Here is a 21,876-nt window from a genome sequence, read left to right as displayed (position 1 = left end):
TATTCATTGATACATGATAAGATGTAAGCACATAAATCGTAGTCATCTCCTTTAGTAAAAAAATATTTTACCATAAATTCAAAAGATAATTTTCTAACATAAACATTTATCTACACAACATTTAACGATACTGTACACAAATACTAAACAATAAAATGACCTATAATCTCAATGTTTGTTGCTCACAGACAATTTTCAGTTTTGTTCCTCTTCCGAGTAGCTTAAAGAAAGAGGAGGGTCCTACTTTAAATCAGAAAAAGGGGTAACTAGCTTTGGGGTATCAATACTTTTCCCACAAAGACACGTTAATTATAATCCTGGATGAGGTCGAAGAATTCCTTTTTGTGAATTTTATGCCGTGGCGTGAGATACGTCTCTCACTGTATGTCCCAATGATTCACTAGGTCATAAGGCATGCACTTCTCCTGGCCTGAATCATAAGCCTACGCGTTTCGACCTTGTGTGTGATAACAGGAGCTGATTTAAGAAAGGTCTTCATCAGGGCTCGATGCTGTTCTTGTAGGACATCATACTACACCCACATGAAAAAAGTGAAAGTTCCTCTTTGTTATGGTTGTCTTGTTGGTCACTGTGCCCAACGTGGTGGCGGTGCTCTCATGTATCTGGCAAGGCGGAGTCCTTGTAAGGGTTTCTCCAGAACGCTCTGTTGTTCAGCGTATATTCTTTGTTTATTTTTCGGCGTCTTGCCGGGCGGCGTCTCCTCGCTGGAGGTCGTCTCTTCGGCTCCGGGTTCTGCTGTATCCTCGTTCGAGCAGAAAGACGTCAAAAGTATGTGTCAAATCTATGGTGTCAGAGGCATTTCTACTTTGATATAATTTATCTCGATTCCAGCCTCTGATCCCCTTAATTGAATCAACCCCCTGTATTGTTTGCCAAACAGTTTGCCAAATATGCATATTTTTTAGGAACTCAATGTATTATGCTAAATACATTTCACCGGTTTCTCAAACAACTTTTCTTTATGAATGTATATGTTGCACACACAAAAGTTAAATGAGACACAAGCAGGAGACCAGTTCAAGGAGAAAATGTCTTTTGCCAGAATATTAGAACCCTTCTCCTTTGTGCAAAAATCACCATATAATTCACATTATGTAAGATGTCGAAAATGACACTTGCAAAACAAACATTTTACACAGTTCTATTTAGCACAGGAACACACTAAGTAATGCCTGACAAGAGGTACATCACTTACTAAAGAGTCATCTTTGGTAACTTACCTCCTGCATTTTAATGAGAAAACAGTCAATGAAGTCACGTGGGTCACTGGGATCTAATGTTGCTTGATGGTCTCGGATATATCCTTTCACAAATCTTTTTACAACCTTATTATTGTGAAGGAATCTATTGTGAGGACCAGGCAATGGTCGGATAATCCTTGGAAAGTGACTAAGGAGCTGTTAAAAGAGAAGAGTTATGGATAGTTAGCTATATAGTATATATCACTGTGTATTGCTACTGTGTGACATTATTCATTCATTAAGCTTTATTGCGGCTATTTCAGCCAGAAAAGCACAAAGTAATTTTAACAATACATTAAAACATAATCAATATCAGCCATGACAAATGCAGTTTTATTTCATTATAAATTCAGGCATTGTGCAAGGAATCGCAGTAGGAGTGCAAGGGAATCAATCATGTAATTAAAAACTATGTAAAAACATAATTTAGAATAAAAAGTTAAAAAGCAATTTAAAAGTCAGCGAACAATAATTTTAAAAAGGAAAGAGGAACATCCCACATTGATACAGTAAAATATATCTCCAGAAAGAGGAAGTCGCTGGTAGCTATATAGCTTCCTTTACCAAAAACATAATAAAAAATTTTGAGCACACTACATCATGTACTAATGCAGTATCAGATTTCAGAATCCTTAGAAGATCTCGATAATTTCTAATGCCCATGTTCTTACACAACTGGATGATCCATTTTGCCCTAGATGATTTATACGCAGGGCAAAAGAACATTACATGGGTCAGTGTTTCCTCCTCCACCATGCAGCCTGGGCATAGAGACTTTGTATATCCAGCCCACTTATCAGTTACTGCATAGAGCGGGAGAGTTCCGTATCTAAATTGCAAATACAGCTTCCTTGCTAAAGGTGGCTGGATATGATCTAAAATCAATTCAAATTGGTAAACTGACTTAAAATCCAGGAACACTTGTGTTAAGCTAGTCATAGCTACTCCCTGTATTACTCTTGTGAGTTTGTAGGCTCTCACAGTCTTAGCTAATTGGCTTTTGGAAATAGCTGGACATGCTTCCTCAAGCGTGGTCCATAGGTCCTCCCTGCCCATGGCACGGAAGGAATCCTTGATAAACAACAGCCAAGGTATGCGACCTGCAGCCCCCAACAATGACAGTACAACTTTCAGTTCATCCCTGTAATGCCTCAATTCCGGTGTACTCCACACCTGCTGCCAATATAGCAGCAACCTAGCCAAGGTAATTCTTCTATTGGGAGAATACCCAAATCCATTCGTAGTGGAACCAGTGGGGTACTTGCTGGTTAAGCTAAGAAATTTCTAATAGGCTTATTTTCCGTAAGTTGGAGGCATTTAGGCGTACAGTGACCCCAAAGTTCTGCCCTATATGTGGCAGCTGCCCTAGCTTGGACTATATAGATCTCAAGTAACAGGCTTATAATCTTTGACGTAAAGGACTTGTGGACTTTCATTAAACCTCCTACAGCTTGTGTTAATTTCAAATTTGCCTTAGCAATTTGGGTGCCCTGTCCCATCTTGTCGTTTAATGACAGACCCAAATAATCAAATGTTTTAACTTGCTCTAACAGTCTATCGTCCATCAGAGGATATGGGCAGTTAGTGGTAGTGGCATTAAAGACCAGGGGCCATATTATCAAGGAAGCTGCGGTAGTGTATCGCCGCTTTACCGGCAGGAAACTGCCGATAGAGCGGCGATAATGGCCTTGATAATATGCGATTCGAATTTCAATTGAAGCCCAGGTTAGATGGTCACACATCTAACCTGGGCATCGATTGAAATTCGAATCGCATATTATCAAGGCCATTATCGCCGCTCTATCGGCAGTTTCCTGCCGGTAAAGCAGCGATAAACTACCGCAGCTTCCATGATAATATGGCCCCATGCATTTTGTTTTATTAATATTAACTACCAATTTTTGCTTCTTGCAGAACTGGGCAAACTCATCAGCACCCTCTGCATCCCATTGAAGACTTAGAGAGGAGCATGGTGTCATCTGCAAACATTAGAGCGGGAAATTTAGATGACGAAATTCTCGAAGCGTCTAGATCTCTTGCGAGAAGCAGGTCATCTATCGGACCGTTTAAGAATAAAGAAAAGAGGGTCAGGCCAATACACAGCCTTGTCTGACCCCCTTTCCAACTGGGAAAGGCGCTGTTAATGAAACGTTCTTCCCGTAGCTTACCCTAGCGTAGGTGTTTTGATGAAGGAGTTTAAGTTGAAAGCAAAGATATGACGGAACCTCCATGTCCAGAAGGATATTCCACAACTGGTCACGGTCCACCATATCGAATGCCGACTTCAGGTCTACAAATGTAAGATACAAACTCCCCCTTCCAAAACCACATGCTTCCAGTAAATTAACTGGAGCCTGAATAGTTGGTTTGTAGTCGAAATTTTCGATCTGAATCCTGCTTGTAGTGGAGTTAATATGTCTCGATCTTCAATCCATTCCTGTAATCTGCCCAGTAACATCCTACCGTAGATTTTCTGTGTGACATCAATGAGACTGATTGGTCTGTAGTTCGCAGGCTCAATCGGCGACCCTTTTTTAGAAATGGGGACAATCTCTACCCCCACCCATGTCGGGGGTAATGGAAGGCCATGAAGTATCTCATTGAACAACAGTAGAAGATATGGTACCCATACTGTCTGTTCGTTTTTAAAGAAATCCCCTGGGATCTTATCCAACCTGGGCACCTTGTTAGGCTGTAATTTTGTTAAGGCTAATAGAACCTCGCCACTTGTAAATAGGATTGTTTCCTGTATCGATTCCGAGTTAAAATAACAATGGGATGAATTGCTATCAGAAGAGGGAGGGGACGAACCAGAACAATTTTTTGAAATATAGAAACCATGATTGTTCATCAATATTAGGATCAATATAGATCCTTCCCTCGGTTTTCCCGGTATGAACCAGGTTCCAAAAGGATCTGGTGTCCTTAAGATCTGGGGCGGTCTTAATGGCCTGCCATCTATCATCCTCTCAATCCAATTTGGCTTTTTAAATTATCCTTCTAAAATCAGCCCTGGCATCTTTAATGCGAACCTTGTCATTCCCCTTAAGTGCACAGAGCAGAGCCTTTTTAGCTACCGTGCAATCCCTACTATACCAGGATTTTTTTATCAAACCCGGTTTTCTGTTTTTGTGAGCTGACATTGGAAAAAAAACTCACCTAAAATCTGAACCATTTCTGTGTGTATTTCCCCGAAATTGGTTAAGGGGGCCACGTTTAATCTATTATCAGTTAAGCCACTAACCTTTTCCAACAGTGGGATAACGCTTGTATAAAGCTTAGACAAAGTATCCGGGGACTGGTTAATTTTGTGACATTATGCTGAGTTGTCCTATGAACCATGGTGGTGTTTTACCAACCTCAGTAACAGTAGCTTTTCCTCTTTCTGGGTGTGCAAATCTTAGCGGGATGCTACCTTTGACCTTTGTGAGCCACATATATATATTCCTATACGTTATCATGTTTTTCGCTAGCCACAGCTCTGCTGGAAATGAGTGGTGCAACTCGAGAGCATCATAAGTGGCTTGTCAATCCCTACATGTTTTTTACTTGCTCAGCTGATGAAAGGTTACATTGCTTTAAGAGACTCACCATAGTGGATTTACTGCTGACTTTGGAACTTGAAAACTTGGGTTCTAATGCATCTTTGGTGCTTGCCAAACTTCATGTGATTCTGGGGAGCCCACAACATCTCTTTCTGGGTTGAGAAACTGAAGTATGGGATATGTAATGCAACATATGCAAACCTCACATGATTCACATCAACTTGACTCATCACTCAGACCTGCATTACATGCTCATGAATGTGATTGTGCTTCCTGAGTACCAATACATACAATATTTATATTTGCATGTATGTTTCATCCAACCAATGAACATTGCAGCCAATCTCATGTAAGGACAGCATAGTGTTATTTTTCCATCATATTACCCACACTGTGTGGCAGACTTTTTGTGTCTCTGTAAAGTCATACAAAGTGACCCAAAGTGGCATATAGCTTTGCTAAGGTATTTACTCTCCTTCATAAAACTTTTTGGGATCTGTAAAGTAGTCCTTAAAGTGTCGCAATAATGTTTTGCGCTTTTTCATTTATGTGGGCTTACCATGAGTGGTATTTAGGTGTTCCCATGGTGCCACCATTCGCGTTGACACAAATTTCTATTGACTAGTATTGATAGATAGGGATTTGCTCCAAACAATAGTACGTCCTTGAGGCAGGGGCTAAGTAAAGAAAATGTTTAATTACTCCTAACTTTTCATACATTGCATGTGTACCTCACTGTACAATACACATCCAATGGGTAAACAGTTTTCAAGTTTGTCTAGGCATAGCATTTCGTACTGAAAGGGAAACCTTCTTAGGCAAAAGACAATGCTAGAAAGCACAAACACACCTGTGCAGTGTGATGCACAGGGGTGTGTGTGGCACTAGGTAGCCTATTTGTGAGCCAGAGCTGTAAAGAGTGAAAAAAAGCATACTTTCTTAGTAGATATGGCTCTGTGTGGCTCTCTTCCCCTAGCGTAATGCAGTGCAGCAACTTTGTTTGCTGCACTGCGTTCAAATGGAAAATAATAAATGCCCTCCCCCCCGCATGTGTTGCAGTATAAATACAGTGAGAGGAGGTAGACCGATTTCAAGAACAAAGACATTTCTAAGAAATTAAAGTCTATTTATTATAGCAACACCATTGCACAAGGAAGATCAAATCCAGAGAAAGAAGTTGCAAATAGGCAGAGCATTCATGTGGGTAAAAGTCCCAGGAAATGTTGTTTTATGCATGCAACATGGCTTTACATGGCCGAAAAAATAGGGTGAAATTCAGACAACCAAACAAAATCCTGTCTTGAAGCCATAAGTCACAGTAAATAATGTCCTTTATAAAGTTTTCTGCTGTTTTATATATAAACCAATGAGATCATTTATACCCTTTTGAAAAGTTGTGCTACCTTTTTACTCCTATTTACCCTCTTTCATACACACTAAGATCTGCTGATCTCTGCCTCAGTTTTAGTGGTGTGTTTACTCTCTTGGCTTCCCCCCTCCATGGCATATCAGTCCCCTTTTGTCACTCTCTGTTTCAATCTTACCTGTGGTTTTTTTTCCTCCTCTTCTACCTCCTATGTTTTTTAGGCTGGGAATTTTCTGTGCATTCTATTTTCATCCATCTTCTTTTCTACTGTTCCCCCCTCCACTCACCCCTTTCCACCTGTTTTGTACATCACATCTAGGAAGCTTTTTCCAGAGCTCCAGCGCTCCAGACCCCCACCCCCATTCAACTACAATGTATCTCTTCACTGCTCCCTTTTCATTTTACTTCCTTACATTTTCTATCTGCCATCTTCTCTATTCTTTGTTATCTTCCATTGTAAAATTGTGTAGTTCTTCATCCACTGCCTAATTCTAGACATAGGAAATTGAGATAAGTCCACCTCCCCAACAGAACTCAGTGGCTTAACGTCTCCCCTATGGACCTTTTAAGCCCCCCCTTGCTTTCCAGTAGGGATATAGCACAATGGTGGCAATTAATCCATCCCCCTGGTAAATAGTGGATTTTTTCTGCCATTTACTCACCCGCTGGTTAGATAGTAGAATTTATTTATTATTTGGCCGGCGATCTTGAAAAAAGCAGTGAAACTTCACTATTTACCCAGCCGCTGGCTAAATAATAGAGATTCTGCTCTGTTTAGCTAACAACAATGAAAATAGCAGAAAAGCATCACTATTTACTTGTCCTCTGGTTATATAATAGAGATTCTGCACTGTTTGGCCGACGGCCGTGGATATAGCAGATAAACGTCACTATTTACCAGTGCGCTGGCCAAACAGTGATAAACTGTTCTGCTGGTGGCTATGCAAATAGCCAAAAAATTTCCCTGTTTACCCAGCCACTGGTTAAATAGTAGACATTCTGCACTGTCTGGCTGGTGGCCAAATAGCGGGAAAACTTAAATATTTTCCTGGCTACTCACTACATAGTAGAGATTCTGAACTTCCGACTGGAAGCTGTGCAAATAGGAGAAAAAACTTTACTATTTACCTGGCCGCTGGATAGACAGTAGAGATTCTGCACTGTGTGACCTGCGGCTGTGCGAATTGCAGAAAAACGTTACTATTTACCCAGCCAATAGTTAAATGGTAAAAATTGTGCACTGTTCATCCGGCAGCCGCGCAAATAGCAGGAAACATTAAATATTTACCCAGTTGCTGGCTGAATAGTAGAGATTCTGTGTTATTCATCTGGCAGGGTAGGTAGAGATTCTGCACTGTTTGGCCATCAGCTGTGCAATAGCAGAAAAGGTTCACTATTTGCCCGGTCACTGGCTAAATAGTAGAGATTCTCCACTGTTTGGTCAAGGGCCATGTAAATAAAAAGGACACCTCACCATTTAGCTGGCCGCTGACCAAATTGCAGAAGTTTTGAACTGTCTATCCAGCAGTCAAGCAAACAAAAAAACGTCAATCATTAACCAGCCACTGGCAAAACAGCAGACATTTACAATTAGGCCAGGAGCCATGCAAACAGCAAATAAACATAAATATTTTTGGAGCCAATGGTTAGATAGCAGAACTTATATATTATCTGACCGGTAGCCTGGCATATAGCAAAGAAATTTCAATATTCAGCTGGATACACAGCATAAATGATGGACTGTATTGCTGGTGCCCTTGCAAATAACTTGAAAAGAAACTTCATTATCCACCTGGTGGCTGGATAAACAGTAGAGAGTACACACAACTTAGTCAGTAGCTGTGCACATATCAGAGGAACTTCACTATTTACCTGGCTGCTTTCTAAATAGCTTACATTGTGTTTTATAATGCCTTATGCAGATTTCAACAGGTAGTTACACCAGTTAGAACAAAAAACAAGGAGTGAACACAACTGGCGTCTGTTCATTGACAAAAAGTGGCTGACATTCCTCCCCCACAGAGTGCTGCCTGCCAACATCATGTCCTCAAGCAACTCTTTCCCCTTTTCAAATTAGTTACACTCCAACTCGGAGTCGCTATCTCATCAATGGTTTGCAATAGCAATTGCAGTTATAAACTATCAATAAATTCCTTTCTTGAATTGGACCCCTTTCATGAAACCTCCTAATTACATTTCAGAAACAATCACAAAAGTTATTTTACTAATCTAAAGAATTTTGCAACTAATAGACTGTTGACAGAGTTGCTTTTGCCCTCAGGAGGGGGCCAGAGGCCGGGACTGCAAGCCCCAGAGATCTCAGCGGCGGCACGCCGTCAACACTGCGTTCTTCGCACAGGGAGGCGCTCGAAATCAGCCCAGGTCTCAGGCAGCGTGGAGGCCGTTGACAGAGTTGCTTTTGCCTGCAGGAGGGGGCCGGGACTGCAAGCCTCAGAGACCTCAGCGGCAGCACACCATCAACGCCACGTTCGCCGCGCGGGGAGGCTCCCAAAATCAACCCAGGTCTCTTGCAGCAAGGGACGCATGCAGGCATGCCTGGGCCGCGCCTGGGTGAGGCCTGGGCCAAAGGCGGGCCCGTCTGCACTCGTCCACGGCCGACTGAGGCTGGGCCTGGTTACTTTCGCATTAGAGGCAGACAACACAACACAGCAGTTCAGTTTTTACCTCGCCGGAGCAAGAACCTACCTGATTCAAACCAGCGGAAGTCCTGGAAGCCCAGCAATGTGGTGAGCACCTGTTTATAATTGTTTAACTGATTCAAGCATGGATGCCCTAGGTTTGGTCAGGTACTGTGTGTTGGTTAGCATTTATATAACATGGGGAAGAGGAAATCTACTAAAAACGATCAGTTTTCTAAAAACAAAAGGGCTATCATTGACCCATTCTTAGCTAAAGCGGTGGGGACCATCACCAAGGAGATTGATAAGGCGGAGAAGAGATTATCTATGTTTTCTAATGGTCCCCCAGTGCCTGAACTTTCGAGGGATGACTCACTAGGAGCAACTTTCACGCTCCAGCTGTCATGATTGATAGCACACAGGCTACTGCCCCAGGGGCCGCAAAGCCACAGGGAAGCGAGCCATGTGTAAGTGCAGTGGAGAAGCGTGGCTCAGTGGTTAGAGGCGGCAGACCCGGAAGCTGAGATCGACCGTGGACCAGGGTTCGATTCCCCGCCTCGGCGGGTCTCGGGCTCAAAAAATTCCATGGACTCGACAATTCTCGCTCTGGTGCCTACTCAACTCACAGGGTCACACTCTGCGACTCTGGGCAATAGCTTGCTTAATCTCCACTACGGCCCCTCGCGGCGGGATGCCTGGCTTTCACCTTGTGGACACCCTGCCGGGGTTTCTCACAGGGGAATACCAGGACGGGTTCCATAAGCAAGCGCCGGGACGCTCACGGGCAGCTGTGCGCTTTACAAGTCCAGCACATTTACATTTACATTTATCACCAGGCTCTGCGGGGTACCCCCAGCTAACAACAACAAGGGCACAGAGGCAGAGGTATCACCAGCACCCAGGAGATTGCGCAAAGGGAAGAACAAAAATGAGCCCACAAGGAGAGTGAAGGAGCCAAAACCTTCAATTAGCCCGATAGACATAGGGGAATTTGGAATACACTGAGGGGGTTGATTACGAACTTGATGACCAAACTGTTCTCTCAGCTCTGGAACAAATTGGAAAATGGGTTCTCAGATTCCAGAGAAACACTTAGGAAAGTGGAGAATATGTTGAATACCATCTCTAAAGTCTCGCCACCGAGTAGTGCCCAACCACAGGTAGCATGCACCAGTTTGCGTGGGCAAAATGAGCCAGGAAGTTGACCACCAAGCTCTGATAGACCATTGAAGAATGGGCCTATGAGAGATATAAGGGACCAGGGGATGGAAATTGGTAGCAGGTTTAATGCTCAAACTTATGGTATAGTGAGAGGAGAAGGGGGGGGGCGGTAAGGGATCAACATGCCGCACCAGGTGTGCAAAAGAAAGCGGGGATTAGCACTAAGAACATTTATAGACCAGGTCTGCCAGTAATTGATCTGCCTCCGGCATGTTGTCCCTATACTGTAGTTCTGGTGGGGTTCCATAGTTAGGGAGTAGGTACTGAGGAACCCATAGATAATTTGATGAATAAAGTGTCTCACTGGTTAGGGAAGTACAGCAGATCCAACGTTAAGAGACCATTCACATATCCTGATGGCAAGAAGGGTCTCTTGGATTGGAAAATCCGAGAAAACATTCATGGGCGATGCTGTGATTGTCACCTTCAGAAAACTGGCTCACAACATTTTGAGACACTTGGCAGAGTTCCCTTTTTATGCCTCAGAAATGAAACCACTTCCATAGGTTTTTTCTACAGACCAGGATCTACTGCTCTAGCAAATAATAACGCCCTTGGGATGGAGGGGGGCGTATACATTGGGGAGGGAATGGAGTTGTCTTCGTAAATCTTATTGGATCTTAATGATCTGGATTGACAGGAGGCAGGCATTGAACACAGTCTAGTACAGATAACAGCGACTGACCCTCCAACACAGGTAGTCACGCCCAGGGTGGATTGGCAGAGAGTGAATGTAGACCTCCCAATAGATCACTCTAACCAGAACTGCCCGACAGGCTACCAGGGGTACAAGATAATATCGACCATTTTACCCAGCACCCTGGGAGGGAGAGAGGTCATTCTGATCTCTTGGAATGTGGCTGGATTAGCCTCAAAATTTGATGACAGTTGGATTCATTTTATAACCTCTTATAAGATCATTTGCCCGCAGGAGACCTGGGAGGTGGAAAATATATTCTTTTTGGAGGGCTATAAATCTTTCTTCCTTCCAGCGGAAGGCTCGATACACGGAAGAGCCAAAGGTGGTTTAATTATATTTGCTGCCCTCGAGCTTTTGGGGTCCGTGAAACAATTGATTTGGAACTCTACAATGGCAGTAGGTTTAAAGCTGGTTTTAGGTAGATTGAAACGGTTTTCAATAATTACCTTTTATAATGCTAAAAGTAGGAATTTGGGCCCATCAAGTTTGAAGGAGCTAGCCGGTCTATTAGATCAGTTACAGAGGGATGATTTGGCACAGGGTATCTTATCTTGTTAGGCGATTTTAATTGTCATTTATGTTCAGACATCGGACAAAGTACAAGGGCTACTTCCAAATGCATGACAGAAAAATGGCACATGGAGGATTCTGTAGATAGACATGAATTAAATGCTCTTTTAAAAACCTATGACCTAACGTTTACCTTACAAAATGCAGTAATGCCTCCCAATGTTCTTTACCCCCTACCTATAAAGGAAGGGCCTGCTCTACCACCATTGATTTTTATTTTTGTGTCATCATCTCTGGCCCACACTACATAGTTTTTCAGGAATGTAGAAAGTTCCTACAATCATCATAACATTTCGATTCTGGGGCTGTGGGCACATGGAGTTAAGCTAGTACGAGGTAGTAGGATGGGGGGCCTGCTAAACAGGGGAGACGTTTTCAGTAGTCCCAGCTGGACAGCAATGCTTTTATTTCATTCCTTTTTAAAGAGAGGCAACAGGAGATTTTGAAGTGCCTAGATATGTCACCATCAGAGGAAGATGTACTCAGTTACTTTGATGCTATAGCGAAGTCAGTGGCTGCTCTCCTTACTGTCCCAGTGGCCACTTCCCACTCAGATAGCCCAAGGTGGTTTGACAGTGAGTGTCCTTAAGCACTGAGGAAACTTAAAATGGCCCTAAAAGAGTCCCCTTGCAATAGATCTATGGTAACCATTTGCCGCAATAATAATAATAATAAAGCACTCAAGAAACGGAGGTCTTCTTTACAAAAAGAGGCTTGGGAGGAACTGGTTCAGGCTAGTGAATTAAAAGATAGCTCCTTATTCTGGAAAGTTATTAAAAAACCCTGTATTTCTGAACCAGACAAACCAACAGTATGTCATCATATCACACAGGACCAATGGAAAAAGCATTTCCAAGCGGTTTATAATTACGGAGATGGAGACCACTATAACAATGTCAGGGAACTCTTCTCATGTGTTTCTCAGATTAATTTTCAGTTAGAAGAGGTAATAACAGGCATAGAGCGATTGACCAATAATAAGGCCCCGGGCCCAGATGGGATTCCTCCAGACCTGTTTAGGAGCAACATTGATGTGTGGGCCCCAATTTTGACAGGGGTTTTGAATGCAGCAGTGTCATCTGATATGCCCCAGTCTTGGTTCACTGCTACTATCGTCCCAATTTACAACAAGGGGGACAGGGATAACCCCAACTGCTACCAACCAATATCCCTGATTGATTAAACCGTCAAGGTTATGGGTCGGGTCATATTAAATAGGTTAGTGGAGTGGGCAGACAAAAATCAAATCATCTCAGAGGTCCAATATGGGTTCCGTGCAGGTAAATCCACAGTTGGCCAATGCCTGAACCTATATTTACTGATGGTAAAATATACAATCGCCAAAGTGGGAACCATTTATTTAGGCTTCATCGATTTCACGGCAGTGTTTCATCTACTCTGCAGTCAGGATTTCTACCTGTTTCTCCCTGTTGACACAGCGGCCGGGCTTTGCTCCGCCAATTCGTCTACTCTGCAGCCAGGATTTCTATCTGGTTCCCCCTGTTGACACAGCGGCCGGGCTTTGCTCCGCCAAATCGTCTCTCCTAACGACCGGCCGGGCTTGGCTCCGCCGGTCAACTACACCTCCCAGCAGCCTCCAGGGGGAGGCGCCAAACGACGACGAACAGCGCGCCAGGCGGCGCATAAAGCGCCGGCAGGGGCCGAGTCCCCTGTCTTTCATCTACTCTGCAGTCAGGATTTCTACCTGTTTCTCCCTGTTGACATAGCGGCCGGGCTTTGCTCCGCCAATTCGTCTACTCTGCAGCCAGGATTTCTATCTGGTTCCCCCTGTTGACACAGCGGCCGGGCTTTGCTCCGCCAAATCGTCTCTCCTAACGACCGGCCGGGCTTGGCTCCGCCGGTCAACTACACCTCCCAGCAGCCTCCAGGGGGAGGCGCCAAACGACGACGAACAGCGCCCCAGGCGGCGCATAAAGCGCCGGCAGGTCCCTCGTCCCGCGAGGACGCGCCGGACGAAGCCCGGACGAAGCCCGGACGAAGCCCGGACTAAGGGCGGACAGTCTAAGACAGTCCGAGACTGTCAGAGTCTGGGCTGGGCCAGATACTCTGCCCGTTTTGCATTGTAAAGGTGAGACTCCTGTTTTCCAAAAGCTTCCATCTGGATTCAAACGACTACAGTTATTGAAGCACTTTGGTTTGAACGCTTTAAGGGATAGGGTATTGTGTATTGGTGCGATATGTCTGCTAATAAGTCAACTCCGGCTAAAAATACAATGGACAACTATCTAGTCCAGGTATTTGCGAAAATCAACAGTGATAGGAGATCCTCACTTGGGTTGGGTGTATCCCTAAAATCAACTACACCATCTTTATTGGCATCAGATCTGACTGAATTTGCAGAGCTAGATAATAGTAGCAACGCTGCTCCAATACCTGTTCTTGTTGATGAGGACGCTACTCAGATAAACCTTGTAGCGGAAGATAGCGTTAATGTGGAGGAGGCTGACCTACTTTGTACCGAGGAAAAAGTCCCCACCCCAGTACGAGCGCCGCGCACTACTAGAGGTGCCAGAAAGGGTTTCCCCAAACGAGGAGGGCTTCGATCAAGTCGGAAAAAGCCTGCTTCCCCTCCTAGTAACACTTTGGTGGAGGAAGATGGAGTAACTGACGAAGATTCAATTTCCCTAACCAATGAGCAACTTAAGACACTGGTGGGCATGATAGACACTAAGGTGAAAGGAATTGTAAAACCGTTGGTCAGTATGATAGAGGAGCTTACGAGTGAGGTTCACAGATTGGGGGGTTTACTTAATAAAGCACTAGCTGAGGTAGAAAAGCCGCCTGATGTAGTTGCTAATAGAGTTGAGCAAGGAATGTGTGCCTCTGCAACTGCGGGTGGCGAAGGGGCACTCCCTCTTTTGAATCAATCGGCGGCTCCTCAGGTAGCAGCACTGGATAGTATACAGGGGGAGGTTGCCCCTCCAGCTGCATCTATTGTTCCAGAACCTATGAAGGGTTCAGTTGAGCTAATAGTTGAGGCCTCTCCTCTAGTCCTGGTACTAGCTAATGTCCCCAAATTAGGTTCAGAACAGAACGAGACCAGTTCATCTTTGATGTCTAATGCAATGCACTGGTTGACAGACAACATGGTGATAACTCCTTGGGGGAAGCAACAATTAGCAGAAGAACTAGTTATGGCCAGGAGGGTGGAGTGGATTGGAAACAGTATGGGGTCCCTCAAGGATCCTCCCTTTCTCCATTGTTATTTAATTTATACATTGCCCCTCTTATTTTTGCGTTACAGCAGCGGGAGGTCTCTGTGTTCAACTATGCGGACGACCTCCAGCTCATTTTTTCATTATCCTCTTCCCCTGCTTCAATATCCAACTTTCACTCAGTTATGACCTTCATTCAGGACTGGATGAACCACAACCACCTGAAACTCAATCCCGATAAAACGGAACTGGTGTTGACAGGTGGTTGCTCCAGTCCGTGGTCTCCTCTCTTTTGGCCCCCCTCTTTAGGTTCCCCGCCTACTCCCTCTCCCTCCGTTAAAACTCTTGGCTTCAAAATCAACGATCAACTTTCCCTCCATTCCCAAGTCAGCGCGGTGGTATCCTCAGCCTTTCTTTCCCTCCGTACCATTCGGAAAGTTTCCCGGTTCTTTTCCCCTTCCGCCCTCAAACTTATCCTCCTGGCGATGGTGACGTCCCGCTTGGACTACGGTAATGCCATTTATTGTGGCATGCCGCAGTACCTTGTGAGGTGCCTCCAGATGGTTCAGAACCAGGCGGCCCGCCTCGTTTTTAATCTACCCAAATTCCACCACGTCACCCCCCTTCTTAAATCTTTACACTGGCTCCCTGTACAACAACGCGCACTGTTTAAGTTGGGCTGTATCATGTTCAAAGTTCGGTCTGGGCTGGCCCCGGCCTTCATCAGCTCAGCTATCCATGATTACACCCCAGCCAGAGAACTGCGCTCTTCCACCCACCAACTTCTCGTGATCCCCCGTTATAAACGCAAAAAATGGGGTGGTTCCAAGTTCTCGACCTTGGGTCCTGCCTTCTGGAACTCTCTCCCGATTCACTTGCGATCCTGCCCCCAGTATTCCCTTTTTCGCAAAGCCCTTAAAACCCTCCTATTCACTCAGGCCTTCCCATCTTAACGCTCCCACTTCTCCCGCGTCACTTTGTCCCCTGGGTCTGTAGCACTACTTAGCGCCATGAAACCGCTTGGTGTACGCGCGCTGTATAAATATTTTTAAATTCAAATTCAAACAGTACAAAAAAATTCAAGGGCGATTGTGTTGTTTTGAACTTCTCAAATCCTGATGTTATATCTAACATACTGCCAAATATCCTCCCACCACAGCGTAGATCCACTGAAATTATCCCACTTACTTTGGATTTCTTTTACCCTCGGAATAGGAGGGTTGCGAATCTGTGTACGTTACGGACAAAATGGAACGTTGTTTCAAGTAAGGGGAGGAGGGTTGCACAATCCAATGAGTGGGGATTACATGTGGAGAATAGGTACTCAACCCTTTCTAATCTAAATGATTGCGATTGACTTATTGGGGGCAAAAGGTCAGCATTACTGGATACAACTGAGCAGACTTTATCTAAACTGCCCGTTCAGAATGAAAATTTTTCTAGATATAGAACGATGGCTATACGGGGTTTATGCATGACAGGAAGGAACCTCAAACAAATAAGGCCCTTTCCTCTAGACATTGTAATTTTGTAGCTGGCTCTTTGGGGGCATGTAACAAAAGTGATCGAATAAGTAATTTAGCCCAACCAAGTTTAGTATTTATTTATTTATTTTCACATTTGTAGAGCGCTCTGTTACCCGGAGGTGTCCTGGCGCTAAGTGCTGGTGCAAGAATAAGTGGAGCTTAGTGGGTGAAAAGCCAGGTTTTGAGCTCTCTCCTGAACATCATCAGGTCCTGGGTTTGTCTAAGCCTGAGTGGAAGTTTATTCCAGGCCTCGGCAGCACCAAGGGAGAAGCTTCTGCCTCCCCAGCGAGCTCTTTTAGTTCTGGGGACCGTGACCAGGGCCTGTTCCCCTGATCTCAGTGTTCTTGCCGGTATGTGCCATCGAAAGAGCAGTTTCATATGTCTGGGGCCCATTTCATGTAGGGCTTTAAAAACTATGCATAGTGCCTTAAAAACAATTCGCTTGCGGACAGGTAGCCAATGAAGAGTCACCAGATCCTGACTGATGGATGCGAATTTGGGGGTGTCAGTGATCAGGCGGGCAGCTGCGTTCTGTAGTAGTTGTAGTTTATTAAGGACACTCTGCTGGGCGTTTAGCATCAGGCTGTTACAGTAGTCTAAGCGGGAGAGAGCTAGACCTGTAACAATGGTTTTCCTATGTTCCCTCTCTACATAAGGGAGAATTTTTCTGATAGTTTTAAGAACATAATGCAAGGAGGAGGAGAGTGCGTTAACCTGGGGTTTAAAGGACAAGGAATTGTCCACTAGAATGCCCAGGTTTTTTACTTTGTCCACCGGGGAGGGGAGAGGACCCATTTCGTCTGGCCACCAGCTCGGGGACCAGAAGTTGTCCGTGGCTCCGAAGAGCAGTACTTCTGTTTTCGAGGAATTAAGTTTAAGGCAGTTTTGTGCCATCCAGCACTCCACCTCACGCATGCAGCTTTTAAATCTGTCTGCTGTATCTTCAACATTTCCTGGTAAGAGTGACACCACTATCTGAGTGTCGTCTGCATATGCTGTGAGATGAAAGCCAAATGACCGTATCACCGGGGCTAGGGATGCAACATAGACATTAAAAAGGGTAGGGCTAAGCGAAGACCCCTGAGGGACTCCACAAGGCAGCACAAAGGGGTGGGATTCGTAGTCTCCTAGGGCCACTACCTGGGTTCTGTCGGCCAGAAAGGCCTGTAGGATGTTGAGTGCCTTTCCCTGGATTCCACAGGCCCTCAGCCGGTCCACCAACTTTTTGTGGTGGACCGTATCGAAGGCCGCGGACAGATCCAGCAGGATCAGGGCCGCTCTGCCTCCTGCGTCCATCACCTGCCTGATGTCCTCCACTGATTTAATCAGGGCAGATTCCGTACTGTGCTCTGCCCGAAAACCGTGTTGTGAGGGGTCAAGGTGGTCCCCTGTGTTTAAAAAGGCGCTAAGTTGTGAGTTAAGGCTGCCTTCGATAATTTTTGCGGGGAGAGGTAGTCGTGCTATCGGCCGATAATTATTCAAATTGGTGATGTCTTGGTTGTTTTTTTTTAGTAAAGGCAGGATAGATGCTCGCTTCCATATGGAGGGATATTCTCCTATCTCTAGCATCTGATTGAAAAGTGGGGTAAGTCCCCTTGCAATGGCATCTGGGGCTAGTTTGGCTATGCCAGTAGGACAGGGGTCATGCGGCGAACCTGATTTTATTTTTAAAAGGCGCATAGCCACTTTCTTTTCAGTAATGGGCTGGAATTGTTGGAGTCTGGCTGAAGGGCCTAAGGACTTCAGGCCCTCCCTCGGGGGGGATGTCGTAACCCGACTGTCTAGTGAAAAAAAAATATTTTCTACCTTTTCTCGAAAGAAGCTAGCTAGGTTTTCACAGAGCGGTAGACTGGGGGGGATTCCTGTGGCTTTAGGATTGGCTAGAAGTGATACTGTTTGAAATAATTTTTTGGGGGTGTTGCTGGCTTCCTTTATCTGTTTCGTTAGGAAAGCCTTTTTTGCTTGCAAAATTCTATCTCTGTAGCTTCTTTGTTCTAAGTTAAGAGTTTGTTTGTCTGCCTCGCTGTAGTTTGTTCGCCAGATTCTCTCCAATTTTTTACACCGTATTTTGTGTTCCCTGATTTGTTCTGTGAACCAGGGAGCTGCTGGAGAGGCCCGGGTGGAATAGGTAGTTTTGGGGGGTGCCAAGAGCGAGCAGGCATGATCCAGCCAGGCTGTATAGCATCTGGCCGCTTCCTCTACATCGTCAGGGGGCAGGGTTCGGGAGTTTGCTAGCGTCATTTCCAGTTTGTCCCCTTTGATGTTCTTCCATTTTCTGACCTGTCTTGGGGCGTTTTTTGTGTTAGGAGGTTTCATGGGAGTGATGAGGGATATGGTGAATAGAATAGCAGAGTGATCCGACCAAGATACTGGAAGAACCGATATGACTTTTAGGTTGGGATGATTTGTAAAAATCCCGTCTAGGGTATGTCCTGCTTTGTGTGTAGGGGTCAATACCCGTTGCGTCATATCAATCCCCCCCAGTAGGTCGATTAACTCCCGGGAGTTTACGTCAGTGTCACACTCTAAGTGAAAGTTAAAATCGCCCAAAAGGGTGAACATTTGTGCTGATGCTGCGGCTTCGAGTACACTATTTAATCCTGTAAAAAATTGGGCTTTCCCACCTGGGGGTCTGTATATCAGACTACCACTAAAGGATTGATGATCTGAGAGCGTGAGGTTGAAAAGCAGCGATTCATTAAGGCCAGCGGGACCGGGTTGAAAGGCGCCTCTGATGCTGTTATGATAGATAATCGCTAACCCACCCCCTCTTCTTTTATCCCTGTTTTGGGTGTGACACACATAGTCCTGGGGGGTAGCTTTGACTATGTCAGGCCCTGATGCTGCATCAGTCCATGACTCCGTGATGAATGCGATCTTAATGTCCTCCTCTTGGATGGCTTCTGCTATCTGCAGACTGTGTTTGACTAGGGATCTTGTGTTGAGCAGGAGGCATTTGACCGAGGAGTTTTTTCCCTTGAGTGGGATGGATTTACGGCCCTTCTGGGATGCAATTGGTTGCCAGAGGGATTTGGGCAGGGTTTGTCGACAGTTGGCACAACATGAGGGATGAAGATGGTCTTTATGTCCTGGTTTCCTTACTTCGCAGCCCTCTGTGGCGGGCATTGTGTTTAGCGCCCACAGTGCGTCTCTATCGTATCGACGTTTGCAGGCAGGATGGAAGGTGTGCGAGGTAGGGGGACTGGCCCTAGGCGCGGGTCCGGCGCGGACGGGCGCAGACGGGCTCGCCTTTGGCGCGCCGCCGGCGCGCCCGCTGCGCTCGCACACCTTCCATCCTGCCTGCAAACGTCGATACGATAGAGACGCACTGTGGGCGCTAAACACAATGCCCGCCACAGAACCGTTGGTTCTGGGATAGTAGCAGGCGAACCTTGTCTAACGAATGTTATTTCTGAAGTCCCAATAGGAGGGACTATCGGAGGGGCGAATTTAATCTCTTGGAATGTGGCTGGGTTATCCTCCAAATTAGATAGTGGGGATTGGCTTAGCTTTATTAGTTTATTTGATGTGTGCATATTCCAGGAGACTTGGGCTTGCGAACCAGTATTTATGATAGGATATCTGAATTTTTCTGTGACAGCAATAAAGGGTCCTAAAGGGAGACCAATGGGGGGCCTCACAATTTGGGTCCGACAATCCCTCAAAATTGCAATTAACAGTATAGGGACGAACCACAAAGATATCCAGTTGATCAGGTTAACTAATGATACTGTAGGGTCACTTGACATTTATAATATATATGCCAGAAGTACTAAGGGTGGCCGATCTGATGTCCTAATTACTCTAGATAATATTCACGAAACCTATTCCCATGACAATAGTACGGTTATAGCAGGCGACTTTAATCGGACGTTCGAGCCTTTGCTCACGGGTGAAGCTTTGCTTGGAGCAGAAGAGGATTCCCATTGGGGTATCCCTGAGCTACAGGTGAAGCCAGTCACACGTTGGACAGAGGACATAATAGCTCTGAACGCCATGTGTCTCGAGAAGGGGATGAGAGCTTTAAATGGAAGAACAGCACGGGATAAGAACGGCTCCATGACCTTTGATAATGGGAGACACAAAAGTCGCATAGACTATGTCATATGCAGCATGACTCTGTGGCCATTCATTAGTGATATGGAAGTCATTGTGAGACCTGAGAGTGATCACAACCCCATATGTGTGGAGCACAAATGGTGGCCCGCTAGGACTAATCCGACCTGTTTGACTGCCTCTGTTCCACCTTTGATCATCCCAGCAAATAATATGCGTAGGCTCAAATGGGCAAGTATAGAGACAGATCTAGAGGCCATTAATGCTATTAAATATGAAAATGAACAAGCGATACTAGCGTTGGAAGCAATTAATGTTTCCTCTTCTAACTTGGGGGATGTTGTTAACATTCATGATTCCCTCTTTGGCAAGATTAAAAAACATTTTCTAAAACCTGTTAAGCAAAACAGGGGAGTTGTCAATAAAGGTGCAAGATGGTACAACGCAGAATGCAGGACTGCACGACTCGCTTTGGGCCAAGCCATTAAAAGGAGGGAACCTGTGACCATCTCCCTAGCAAGAAAGGGTTATAAAGCTTGCATAGTTAAAGCGAAGAGAGCTTGGGACGAGGAGCACTGGTGCAAATTGAAAAAAGCTAGCGACAGAAAGGATTCTAGAGTCTTCTGGAATATTGTAAAATGGGGTAGTGAGAGAGCACAGGAACCCCCTAATAACAACGTGTCACAAGAGGATAGGGTAGAATTTTTTAGCTCACAATATGCTCTTAATAATCAGATTACAGGGGAGGACGAGTTTATTATGTCCTTTCCCAAAGAGAATTTTTTTACCTACAAAGAAATTATGTCTGCTATTAATGTAGTGAACAGAGGGCGCGCCCCTGGGTTAGACGGCGTCCCTGCTGATATTTTTGTAAATGACAAAAGTAGATGGTGTAAATACATCCATTTACTTACTAATTTCATTGCTAAGGGAGCACAGGTTCCGGCATCATGGAGAGGTGCTGTGATTATTCCTGTGTTCAAAAAGGGGGACAGAGCCCAGCCGGGTAACTACAGGCCAATAAGTCTAATAGACACTGTGCAAAAAATTGTTGGTCGAGTAGTAGTAAATAGACTCCTTGACTGGGCAGAGGATAATAACATTTTATCCCCCTATCAGGCGGGATTCCGAAGAGCAACTAGCACGATAGACCAAGTGTTCCGTTTTCAATTGCTGCAATGGAAAACTGTGGTGCTGGGTGGAGGCAGTCTTTATGCGGCATTTGTCGATCTGAGGGCCGCCTTCGACCTGGTGCCACGGGCCAAATTGTGGCAAGTCTTAAAGAGTTTGGGTGTACCCGAGGAATTACTTACCTTGATAATGCGCCTCCATGAGTCCACTTACGCTAAAATTCAGTGGGGTGGCTATGGCATGGTCACAGATGACTTCCCTGTAGAGCGAGGTGTTCGACAAGGGTGCTCAATGGCTCCAACTTTGTTTACGTTGTTTATAAATGGTGTTGTCTCCCGTATGGTACCTGCTCAAGTAGATGCTCCCTCTCTTTCAGGTCTAAAAATCCCAATACTGATGTTTGCGGATGACACGCTAATTTTATCTAAAACACCTAGTGGTTTGCAGCGTGCTTTGTTAATTTTTGAAAATTTTTGTGGGGAACATGGACTAGAGGTGAAGGCATCTAAAGCTAAACTCATGATCTTTAAGCCGCATCGTAGTTTCAAGTCAAAAATTGTTATGAGTGGCAGGTCTCTTGAGGTTGTAAATTCATTTACTTATTTAGGTATCCATATTGCAGATAATAATAGGTGGAGTCAGCACATAAACATTGCTACGCTGAGACACAAACAATTAGCGGGT

At 45.0% G+C, this 21,876-nt stretch overlaps 1 protein-coding gene across 1 annotated transcript in view; it reads right to left on the bottom strand.

Moving 5' to 3' along the window:
* Positions 1-21,876, bottom strand: part of LOC144781696 (cytochrome P450 2C11-like) — a 255,785-nt gene that overhangs the window by 78,283 nt on the left and 155,626 nt on the right. The window contains exon 5 of the mRNA XM_078660673.1: positions 1,242-1,418. Within this exon, the coding sequence (XP_078516799.1) occupies positions 1,242-1,418 (177 nt within the window). The remainder of the gene's footprint in view (positions 1-1,241; positions 1,419-21,876) is intronic.

This window comes from Lissotriton helveticus, chromosome 9 (genome assembly GCF_964261635.1).
Source record: "Lissotriton helveticus chromosome 9, aLisHel1.1, whole genome shotgun sequence".
Classification (NCBI taxonomy): domain Eukaryota; kingdom Metazoa; phylum Chordata; class Amphibia; order Caudata; family Salamandridae; genus Lissotriton; species Lissotriton helveticus.
Note: the sequence above shows the minus strand (reverse complement) of the source record. Positions and strands in the feature narration are given on the sequence as shown.